Source organism: Sitodiplosis mosellana, unplaced genomic scaffold (assembly GCF_009176505.1).
Source record: "Sitodiplosis mosellana isolate CC-2019 unplaced genomic scaffold, AAFC_SMos_1.0 Smas_scaffold_3, whole genome shotgun sequence".
In the NCBI taxonomy this organism is placed as follows: domain Eukaryota; kingdom Metazoa; phylum Arthropoda; class Insecta; order Diptera; family Cecidomyiidae; genus Sitodiplosis; species Sitodiplosis mosellana.
This window is the reverse complement of record NW_022595246.1, coordinates 1,599,493-1,611,661: the sequence shown is the minus strand read 5'-3', so window position 1 is coordinate 1,611,661 and position 12,169 is coordinate 1,599,493. Positions and strand designations below refer to the sequence as shown.

Here is a 12,169-nt window from a genome sequence, read left to right as displayed (position 1 = left end):
TATAAGCCAAAATACACTAAAACAATTTTCATCAAATGACGTTGTCATCTTATCAAATTTGTCAATCGTTTGGTCGGGTATGTAACCATCACTTACTAAGTAAAAACGGCGGTACACTTTACTTAAAATGAGCAGTTTTATAGATGATAATAGTTTGTATGAAAAATAGGCGTTTACCCAAGCTCTCTGGAATGAGATCATAGTCCTTGTTTATATTGCTAAGTACTATGCTCATAGGCACAGTGTCATCAACATCTGAAATGATTGCCATTGCTTTATGTTTATCTCTGTAGCTCTCGTGTTCCATTCTTCCGCCATCTTGGTTTTCAAACTCAATCGTTACGTTCCTTTTAAGTTTGGCACTAGAAATATGAAGATAAGTCAAACCTGGTATTCGATTGAATGACACTAGACTTGTCATCATTGGACACATTTATGTCATTATTCAACCAAAAAATTATTACCTAAGCACATCCGTTATGTAATCCTTGTCATTTGCAAAATATGCATTTATGTAAAATGGAACATCGCGCTTGGCCAACTCCTCAAGTGAATCCATTTTAAAGCGTGTGTTCAGAAGCGAATTCATTGAAAAATCGGTCAAATAAATTGCAACAAACAAGAATGCAGCGGTCAATGCGGCAGAAAAGAACAATTTCTCCAATCCGCTTCGAATTCGAACATTTCCATTACCAATGACGGTGCAATAAATTTCAAAAAGGCAGTGCAAAAAGCTTTCTCTTGTAAGATCAATTTGTCGTCGGAAGAAGAACAAAACGAATGCGTCCACAAGAAATGTGATGAGTAAAATCCAAAAGCTAAAGCTTTTTCAAAAGCTAGATGCAATGAAACTGTTAAGTGGACGAGGGAAATCGGTGCCATACACAAAAATCACTCCGATTTCAAATTGCAGATATGCACTGAATCTTTTAATCGGTTGAACTGATTTGTTCCATAATCCTGGTTCTATAGACCTCGTATATGAGTGCCGATGAAGTGTAATCTCGAGTGGCAATGAAGGAACTCTGAAATTATTCTCAGTCAAAAAAATGGAGTCGACCTAAAAACTCATCGAAAATGTTCTTATCACACTCACTTTTCGGCATCGGAAACTGATTCATATTTGAAATAGTAATCACTGTAAAATGATCGGTCTATGGTCGAACTCTCTGATGTTTTGGTGTTGAACTGGTGTTGCAATTGAATACAAAACCATCAACGAAACTTAAATTCAATTGCGTGAAATATAAACTACCAAACGACCTTTCCGTTTTTTGGACGATATCATATAGTTCTGGTTGCTGCGATTCACATATCGTTTTATACATCACAGAAACTGTCAAAACTCTACCAGCTGCCCTGTCACCAAACACTGAATCAAATATCTCATTTGAATTCAATCGACCGTTGTTCAGTTCCACCGATTGTATTGAGCTCTTTGATAAAATGAATTCACTTAACGTTCCACTTGAAGTATTATAAACCAAAAGCAATGCACTTGAACTTGGGTTTGCACTTGCAATAAATTCAATTTGCTCAAAATCCAGTTGGACAGATGTTGTAAATATCAAAATGCGATAAAATGCGAGCAGTTTTTCAATTCGATTGAACTGTTCAATCACTTGACCAGGTGGTAGGAATATCAATTGTAGAATGCTGTCGGTTCGTTGGTTTCGACGATCAATTTGCTTCATTTCGTCGGTGGAGATATCTTGCGTGGTCATGGGCACTTGGAAAGGACAAGCCGAGTCGATTGAAATTATAAGACGATCATCAAGAGCATCGGGATGGTATAGGATATTGGCCAATTTGAAATTTCCACCCACAAACAAGTGACATATCACTAAAGATAAGGTTCGAGAGAACTAAGTGATTCCAAATTCATTTCAGAGATTTTTCTATTCTTTATCCACCGTGAACAATTGCTAGCCTACAAACTAATTTTGATGAAGCTTCGCTACTTTTGATTACACCTCTGGTAGCAGCAATGCCATTATAATCTTTCATGGAATATTTTTCGGCTTCAAAAACAAAATTGGGATAAGGAGGTATTTGCATGTTAATCTAAATAATGATTATGTTATGTGTTGTTTGAAGAAAAATTTCAAATACAAGTGCTTTCCTGGAATATGTTTTGTCAACAAGAATACAATGAAGATATAGTACATCGTAGCTACTATCGGTCAAGTGTAGTCCATATATTCTTTTATAGTAATCATAAAATACATCCAATGCAATAAAATGAAATGGGAAAGTGATTTGGTAACATCAATTGAATATGCTGAATCCACTTTAAATATCCACCTAATGGAATTCATAAAAGCATTGTAATACATGGAAATCATGTAGGCAAAATGAGAGGCTATTTTCCAATGACGTGGGTGAAAATCCATATGAAGTAACATTGAACGAATTTTTTTTATGTTATCGATATTTTGGCCAAGCGTTTCATCCAAAACTATAAAGTAAGTCGTGAACAATTGCTAGCCTACAAACTAATTTTGATAAAGCTTTGCTACTTTTGATTACACTGGTAGCAGCAATGCCATTATAATCTTTCGTGGAATCTTTTTCGCCTACAAGAATCAAATAGAGATACGAAGTCAAATCAGTACTTGCATGTAATCTAGATAATAATTTATGATAATAAAATAAATTCAATATAATAAAATGAAATGAGCAAGTGGTTTGATATTATCAATACAAGCCTGATCAGGCGTATTTTTCGAAGAATATGCTGAATTGGGATTCAAACGCCTTTGGTGTGGGTTACACTGTGTAATATATAAATATAGGAACGATCTATCCGATTTTTGGGCGATAACATAGGCTGGTGGCTGTTATTTGCATATGCATATATTCATTCCTCTGTACTTAGTATATATTCCATACGAAATATACAGAGACATCCTAAAGTATAGGCAGATTTGTTGACAAACAAGAAAAAATAAACAAAACAAAAATGTCCATAAGAAAATGTATTAGCAATGTAAAACTGATCGCAAAAACGGACTGTATTCGGAAATAGGCGAAGAGAAAGAATGCAAATAATAATGAGTTATGAATGCAACAGAAAGAGAAGACAGTAGTGTTTAAACGCGTCAGCAATTGATGTCAGCTACTGAGCTCAGTTAGCACCGCTGAAGTCAGCACATAAGTTATGGGTCATAAAATGCTCTGATATATGTATATGCAAATAGCAACCACCAGAAACTTATGATATCGTCTAAAAATCATATATTTCTATGTTACACAATGTAACACACACGTGTTGGTTTGAAATTATAACATTAATTCACTTTGCTTATTTCCGGAAAATACTTCACGGAAATATTGTAATGGCATTGCTGGAATTGGAATATTTATTGGACGCCTTTTTACAATGACATTGGCGCTACCAGAGCTGTAATCGAAAGTAGCAAAGCTTCATCAAAATTAGTTTGTAGTTGGCAACTATTCACGATGGATGAAATATAAAGAAAATCTCTGAAATGAATTTGGAATCATTTGGTTCTCTCGAACTGCAAACCAATTTCTTAAACTTATCACTACTGATATGTCAATTGTTTGTCGATGGCAATTTCAAATTGGCCAATATCCTATACCATCCCAGTGCAATCGAAGATCATCTTTTGGTTTCAATCGACTCGGCTTGTCCATTCGACGTGCCCATGACCACGCAAGATATCTCCACCGACGAAATGAAGCAAATTGATCGTCGAAACCAACGAACCGACAGCATTCTTCAATTGATATACCTTCAACCAGCTCAACTGATTGAACAGTTCAATCGAATTGAGAAACTGCTCGCATTTTATCGTATTTTCATATTTACAACACCTGTCCAACTGGATTTTGAGCAAATTGAATTTATTGCAAGTGCAAACCCAAGTTCAAGTGCATTGCTTTTGGTTTATAATACTTCAAGTGGAACGTTAAGTGAATTCATTTTATCGAAGAGCTCAAAACAATCAGTGGAACTTAACAACGGTCGATTGAATTCAAATGAGATATTCGATTCGGTGTTTGGTGACAGGGTGTCCGGTAAATTTTTGGCAGTTGCTTTAATTAATGAAACAGACCGCGGTGGGGACGAAATGAAGGAAATAGAACCTGATCAATACTTGAAACAGGATATGTCATTAGCTAATTTATATTTCATTCAATTGAAAGCAAGTTTCGTTGATGCTATTTTATGGGTTTGCGACAATGATTCTGTGCGGCATCAAGCAGTTCGACCAATAGTGAACCGTTCATTTTACAGTGATTACTATTTTAAATATGAGCCAGTTTCCGATGCCGAAAAGTGAGTGTGACGAGAAAATATTTGACGAGTTTCCAACCAGATTTCATTCTTCACATTATGAATATTCGCAGAACCGCTTTTGGATCTACGGTCATTCTCCATCCGGATCCATTTTCAAAGACTATAGAACCGGAATTATGGAACAAATCAGTCCAACAAATTAAAACATTCAGTACTTATATGCAAATTGAAATCGCAGTAATTTTCGTGTATGGCGACGATTTCCCGAGGCCTAGTAACAGTTTCATCGCATCTCCCTTTTGGAAGAGCCCAAGCTTTTGGATTTTACTCATCGCATTTTTTTGTGGGGGCAATCATTTTGTTCTTATTGAAACATAAAACTCGTCCTAGAAGAGAAAGCTTTTTGCACTGCCTTTTTGAAATGTATTGCACCGTCATTGGCAATGGAAACGTTCGAATTCGAAGCGGATTGGAGAAATTGTTCTTTTCTGCCGCATTGGCCACTGTATTCTTGTTTGTTGCAATTTATTTGACTGATTTTTCAATGAATTCGCTTCTGAACACACGCTATAAAATGGATTCACTTGAGGAGTTGGCTAAGTGCGATGTTCCATTTTCTATAGATGGCATTTTTGCAGATCATATGGACTACGTCACCGATATGCTTGGGTAATTCATTCAATGAATTTCATTGTTGGAGTAACGATATGAATGATTGATGAGTCTTATGTTTGTAGTCAGAAGCTTAATAAGAAGCCAAGTATTACGTTTGACGACAATTGTGGCCAAGAATTGACAACTCAGATCGACACAAATAGAGCAGTGGCACTCATTTTAGAGTTTGCTAACGCTGAATACTTTATGAGAATGCTTAGCAACAAAAATAAGGACTATGATCTCATTAAAGAGCCCTTAGGTAAATACATACTTTTCCATAATAACTATGAATTTTCAAATGTCCAACTGCTCATTTCAGGTACGGTGCCTGTCTATTTCTACTTAATATGCGATGGCTATATACCCGAAGAAACAATTGATAGAGTTGTTAAGGTGACAACGTCATTAGATGAAAATGGTTTATTTGATTTTTGGCATAGGTCAGTGGTACCTCCGAGCAGAGTCTAGTAATGATCGATATATGGACCAATTTGATGTTGAAGCGATTACCCTAGAAGAATTCCACTTTCCTTTGGTTATTTATGCATGTGTATTGACAAGCATCACTATCATTTTCGTGATTGAAATGTTCTGGCCACGTATTCGTTCGTTTCAATTAGGGTCGTTAAGTATATTGTATAGAAGTTATGGACAGCGTGAGAATCAGGCAACGCAATCAATGTAACATTGGTCGCTGCTTATGATCAGAAATAATTGAAATTGGTACAAATCTGTATCGTCTTTAGCTCCACTAGCAATCGCTTTCCCGATTTATTGTTCAGCACGGCTACACGGATATGTTCACCTTGTTTGTATATATGTTCGCACGGATATGTTTGCCCTTACTGTCAAAAACATAATGACAAATAATTTTTTGTTTGAATAATCGATGCCATTTTATTCCTTAATTTACTATGCCACCGTAACAATTCAATGTTCGAATTTGGTTTTCAAACTATTAACAATAAGTGTAAATTTCAGAAGAAGATAAAATGTGAAAAAAGAATGAGCCTTAAAATCTAAATGCGTCACAAGTCGACTAAATTTTAACTTAAGAACTGCCTTTTTGATAGCGTTTCCAGAATTTTTTCACATCTTCATGTCCGCGAGTCGTAACGATCATTGTGCGCGTTCGTTCGTTATGCCAAATTAATACGTTGATTGATTGTGCATAGTCGCGTAGCGAGATGAAATCACTTTGCGATAGGAATTGATTGTAGGCGACGCCTTCGGTGTACGTGAAACGATTGCGTTCATTTTCCCACAGTTTTATTTGATCGACAACAGTTGGTGGTAGCAGTGATGTTGTGTTTATGCTGGTATTCTCCTTTGTAAGCATCGTTGGATGCGCATGTTGCTCCAAATAGCTGATTATTTGATCGGCTGTAATACCGCCTCGGAATGCCTGCAACAAATTTCGAATTTAGTCATCGTTAATTTTATCAAACCATTTAAATGATTACCTGCCGAATTGAGTCTCGTGTCAAAACACCGACAATCAAATTCGGGAATCGATAGAGTAATTCGGTGAACAGACCGAGCAGTGCAACTTGAAGATTTGAATCGGTGTATGCGTAGACTCGGTAATTGGTTTCAACAATAATGTTGCATCTGTCTTGAGCACATTCATTTTCCGATGTAATAGCGGCCACCGCTGACCGTTTGCTGGATATATTCAATGCCAAACGTGTCGGATAAAATCGTCCAGCCTTTCGTTTGCGCTGGTAAACTAGTCCAAATTCGCGCAAATGTTGCAGAAATGTCAATAAACTCGGCGTTAATCCTTCCGTACTGTAATCACGGCCGAGTGTTGAGAAGCTCAGTTGAAATAGCATTGACAAGCATTCCGACAAATTGAGTCCTCTCTGTTCACACGTATCCAAATATTGTTGCATAAAATGCCACACTTGCGACTGGGTATCGAGCAACAAAAACTGAAAACCTTGTCGTGTAATCACTGGCACATTGTCGTTATCATCACGTTTCATCAGATTTGCACTCAGCAAAATGCGCACGGCATCCGGTGAAATGCCTTCACTTTCTGTTTCTCTGAGTGCACCACTCGCACCGACCATATAATGCAGTACGCATCGCCATCGGCCCATCGCATAATTGTCCAAAAATTGAATATCACGTGCTTTCGAATCTGGATCCAGAGTATTTGACATTGTCCATGGTCGGCCACCACCTAGTAAAGCAATTTTCAAATTTTTCTTGAACGTCGGCATCAACTCCCAGGCTGGCAAACCACCTGGAATGGCCACCGAACGCCATATCACCAATTCGCTCAGCGCACTCGTTGCCGTCGCGTGGTCTTTTGAATGCAACTGTGAGGTCCATGATGTGATCACAGCCTGTGGCACTGGTTGTTCAACAAACAGGATTCGTATCACAAATTGACGTGAAATTTCGGGCAACTCTCGATAAACAGCCAAACAAATACTCGGATGATTGTACAATGACTCGATCACATTTGCCGGTTTGCTCTTGAGATATCGTTGCAAATCAATGCACTCCAAATCCACCGGTTTGGTAAGCTCCGACTTGGGATCCATTTCAAAATCGGATCGATTTTTTTACGTTAAATTCAGCACGGAATTAATTGTTTTATACATTCGATTGGGCGCTTATAAAATGACTATCGGTACCGGTGTCGGTGTGTGTTAGCATTAATGTTGATTGTCATTCGCCGCCAGACTCAAACGTCAAACACTTCGTAAAATACGTTTTCGAAATCCGTGTCCCTATTGACAAAATCGAAATGTCAACGTCTAACCTGATTCTTCTGTGTCAACACGTGAACCAAACAATCAAAATAAATTGAGATAAAACACCGCTAACACATCGATGAAACGGAAAATATGAACGATCAACCATTATCAACGTGTGAGAAGAATTTCATAATAAAATGCTTGAAGGAAAACAAAGTGAGTACGAGTTTTGGGGTGACTATGATTTCAGGTTAACCAATTGTCTTTGTCTATTGCAGCGCTTGGACGGTCGTAGTTTTACCGAATTTCGTAATATCAACATACACTTTGGTGTCGAATGGGGATGTGCACTGGTGACACTGGGAGAAACCAAAGTATTGGCTCAAGTATCATGTGAAATTGCACAACCGCGTGCAACACGCCCCGCCGAAGGTATTTTGTATATCAACGTAAACAGTGGCCAAGACAAACGATCAGCTGAACATATTGTTCTGTTGACAAGAAACCTGGAACGAGCTCTAAAGGAGTCAAGATGCGTTGATCTCGAATCGTTGTGTATCAAAGCAGAGGAAAAGGTGTGGCGAATTCGAGTCGACTTGAATATTCTGAACCATGAAGGAAATTTGATTGGTAACTTTTTATTTACAAACGGTTTTCATTGTATTTTGGGAATACCATTTAAAGAAACGATATCTTTCATTCTCCATTTTCAATAGACTGTGCTTCAGTTGCTGCGCTCGCCGCTTTGGCACATTTCAAAAGACCAGATGTTACCATTACCGGTGACGAAATTCAAATTCATTCACACAACGAACGAGATCCAATTCCGATTGTCCTTCACCACTACCCGGTCTGCGTATCATATTCGATTTATGAGAATGGGTAAGACAAAACAACGAAATACATCGGTTGAATTATCTATTATCTAAAGATATGAACTGATATTCGAATTTTCATTTTCACAGAGAAATTGTCATCGCTGATCCGTCGTTGTTGGAAGAGCGTCGCTCAGAAGCGACCGTTGTATTTGGCATAAATTCATATCGTGAATTGTGTGGCCTGCATTTCGGCGGCATCACATTGGCTAGTTTGGAGTTGTTGATCAAATGTGCGAATCAAGGGGCGAAACGAGCAAATGCGGTTGTTAAATTAATCAAAGTAGCCTTGGAAGCCGATGAAAAACGTCGTGCAAATGGTGAACAAGTTGGTTTTATGCAGTGCCTGCAATCGAATCGTTTCGATTCATACAAAGAAGGCCGGTTGCTGTTGAGATTGCCGAAATTTCACCTGAATACCACCGAGGAAATGGAAGTTGAACTTGTAGAGATGAAAAAGGAGCAAGCGAAAATAAAATCGCTTGGAAATCATTCCGCCGTTCTGATGCCAGCCGAAGAATTGTCCAGCGACGATGATTTTGCTGACCATTGGATTCCCGAAATGGATGGTGATGTTGACTTTGAATCGAATGAAGTTGAAAAGCCTGTGTCGCCAAAACCAAAAGAAGAGCAAAAGAAGAAGAAAAAGAAAAACAAGAAAAAATCCAAACAACCACCCACCGCTGCCGCCGCCGCCGTCGATGACGACGATGCTGCCATGTCTGAGGACAGCGAAGAAGAAGAAACGGTTGTCATGGAACAAATCACATAAATAAAAAGGCCAGTGGTTTTGTTTTTAATTCGTTAAGATAAAATTCATCCGTTGTTTGTTTGTTTTTTTCATCTTCAATAAATTACAATCCGAAACGTAATTCAAGTTGAGTTCATTTTATGAGTAATTTTGATATTACAATTCTTTCTGCATTTTGGTAAATCTATTCAATCGTTCAGTTATTTTTTCTTTACTTTCATTAATTCGTTTTTGCCTCGCACTAATCATTTAAACTTAACTGAAAATTGAAAAAAAAATTATTTCCCGAAGAAAAAAAATGTCCTGTCTCTACGGATAGAGGTTTTTTTTTGGGGAGGATATACGATTTAAAGAATATAGTTATGGAATTGATAGCGTTGTCGACATGATTTGTAAGTGTAGTTTTGAGATTTGACGCGTGTAATGCACGAATTACGCTTAATTGAAGAATCTCAAATGTTCAAACAAAAAAAAATTTAAACAAAAATTACACAATTAATTCGATGTAATGCTTACACGTAGGAGAAGATTTGAGCTTCATCAATTGCGATGTTATTGTGTTTGTTTCTTTCTCTCTCTCTTATATATGGTTACAAATGAAATCGATCAAACAATATACAATATAAAGGGAAAAAGATGGTTTTAAGCGGCTAATAAACTTATAAAATCAAATAGAAATCAACATTGAAACGGTGTTTATCCCATGTGCATGTGGTGCGTGTGTGGATTTTTAGGTGCCATCATTCCCTCCGATGCCGTTCTTCTGGTCGAGCTTATTCGAATTTGATTTCACCATGTAAATAAAGTAGGTAAGAGTCTCTTTCTCTTTGATCGGTATTGTTTTGAAATGCTTCATGATTGTCTGTTCGAGAGAAGGAGAGAGAGAGAGAGAGAGAGAGAGAGAGAGAGAGAGAGAGAGAGAGCGAAAAGAAAAATTCAGTTAAAATGTCAATCAAATCAAGTGATACAAACAAAAGTGTGTCAAAACAAGTGTAATGGTTGAAAACTTACATCAGACAGTTGTGCCTTGTTCATGCCGGGCCGTGTGGCTACTTTGTAGTGTTTTTTGTAGCGACGCAGCGTATTCACCTGCAATTGATAGAGATCAACTTCTGGTAAATCGGTGTCTGTTTCATTGCTGTCATCTTCGGACTCCTTTCGGCGACGCTTCGAACGGGCACATTGAATTCGACCCTTATGATAGTCACAGATGTATATATGTTGCGCCTGTATCACCGCAAAAATGACAATAAACAACGAAATAGAGAAGAAGAAGAAAAAACAAGTCACATTAGCTCTCCCAATTAGTAATTGCTTTCACACGTACGTCAAAATTGCGAAACAAACTGCGCGCACAAACAACGACGAGAATAGACGAGCAAAGGAAATACGTGAAACATTTGTGTGTGAAGCACACAAACACAAAATACCACTGATAATACATACCTGCGGGTCGATGCTGAGTTTAAGGCGTCTTGATGTCACAGTTTTTTGTACGCGTTTACTGTACGATGCATTCCCGGCAGCATTTCGGCACCGCTCATTTTCATCGATTAAACAACAAATTTGATCTGTTGGACCGCGCGAGTCCTCTTCACCCGTACTAAAACCATTCATTTTCTCTGTGTTTTGTTTTATCATACGTTTATATGGCGTCTATGCCGACTACTTTTTTTTTCTGCTCGCACTCTCTTAATATAATATGACACGTGTTTCACTTTTAAATTAGTCCCGATTATATCATATCGTATCCAGGGCGAAATAAAAAAAAATTGCTTATTGTTCTTCTATTATTTGTTCATTCAAACACAACAGTTTTCTGCTACCGTCCAAAATCGCCGATACTTCTGTTCAGTGTTTATTTTATTTCACTCAACAAAAGAAGAAGACGAGAGAAGAAAAAAAAACAATCACTTGACGACTATTTTCACTTTCTCTCTACCGAAAACGTATACGAAACGCTTGAAATCTCCGGGACATAATTAGCATGAATGCAACAATATTATATTTGCTCATTTGGAAAATACAATTTCCAACTTAAAACACAAATCACCGACGATATTTTACTGATTTGCGGTCGCCTTTTTGCTGCCCCACACACTGATTATGCCGATTGAATTTTTTTTCCATCCAAACTGAAATGGCCTTTTATTTTGTCACACACAACAGAGCAGAGCACATTCAATTAAATTAAAACCAAAATATTTACCGAGCGCGCTTCGGTATGAACGATGTGAGCTCTAAAATTCGAAATCCACGATAATCGAAATTGGAAGCTATTTAGTGGACAATTAATTTATTATATTTTTTTTCTAAACAAACGCACAACATTTTTAGCACCAGAAATAGGTAGAAATTTTTCAAGTCGCGGAAATATTTGAGGCGAGAGAGAGAATGAATTTTTGTCTGTTGCTCGACCGAATGTTTAACACTATGAGTCTTTATTATTTTGTATGTTGCTCAAAAAAAAAATCACAATATACTAACACACAAACCCCAGCCGATCAGCAGCATTCTCTGTTCCAATAGAGCTCACGCAAATGCAATGGTGTGCGAACTGACTGATTACTACGCATCAGGCGTGTGTATTCGTGAATGAGTTGAAAACATGGTGGCTCGTTTACAACTCGAAAGCGCCATCTGACTTTTGTATCGCTTGCGAATGTGATTTCGATTTTGAGCGCTTTCCGATTAAGTTGAATCAATGGATATTCTTGCCAATCAGACAATAGTTCATCGGAAAAAAAATTTCGATCATTTTCCTCGTAAAAATGCATAAAAATTTCATGTGATTCTTAGCAAATGATGGTCGTAACGCAGCCACTTGACGCAGCGTTACTTTGATATCGCAATAAACATGTACGACGTAATTTGTGTGTTTGCTTTGCATTGGTCGTAGTATGTTTAC

At 37.6% G+C, this 12,169-nt stretch overlaps 4 protein-coding genes across 5 annotated transcripts in view; 1 reads left to right on the top strand and 3 right to left on the bottom strand.

Annotated features, from left to right (window-relative positions):
- LOC129565834 (troponin T, skeletal muscle) overlaps nucleotides 1–12,169 on the bottom strand; it is a 94,143-nt gene that overhangs the window by 22,832 nt on the left and 59,142 nt on the right. The window lies entirely within an intron of this gene.
- Nucleotides 5,795–7,613, bottom strand: LOC129565831 (general transcription factor IIH subunit 4). Its single transcript, XM_055441079.1, has 2 exons — nucleotides 6,388–7,613; nucleotides 5,795–6,329 (listed from the first exon to the last, which is right to left on the bottom strand). Exons 1-2 carry the CDS (start codon nucleotides 7,477–7,479, stop codon nucleotides 5,976–5,978), a joined length of 1,446 nt encoding a protein of 481 aa, XP_055297054.1. The 5' UTR covers nucleotides 7,480–7,613; the 3' UTR covers nucleotides 5,795–5,975.
- Nucleotides 7,685–9,382, top strand: LOC129565832 (exosome complex component RRP45). The gene is made up of 4 exons (XM_055441080.1): nucleotides 7,685–7,851; nucleotides 7,914–8,265; nucleotides 8,352–8,517; nucleotides 8,601–9,382. Exons 1-4 carry the CDS (start codon nucleotides 7,786–7,788, stop codon nucleotides 9,280–9,282), a joined length of 1,266 nt encoding a protein of 421 aa, XP_055297055.1. The 5' UTR covers nucleotides 7,685–7,785; the 3' UTR covers nucleotides 9,283–9,382.
- Nucleotides 9,299–11,730, bottom strand: LOC129565842 (histone deacetylase complex subunit SAP30 homolog). The gene is made up of 3 exons (XM_055441123.1): nucleotides 10,708–11,730; nucleotides 10,273–10,488; nucleotides 9,299–10,123 (listed from the first exon to the last, which is right to left on the bottom strand). The coding sequence occupies exons 1-3, from the start codon at nucleotides 10,900–10,902 to the stop codon at nucleotides 9,992–9,994; spliced, it is 543 nt and encodes a 180-aa protein (XP_055297098.1). The 5' UTR covers nucleotides 10,903–11,730; the 3' UTR covers nucleotides 9,299–9,991.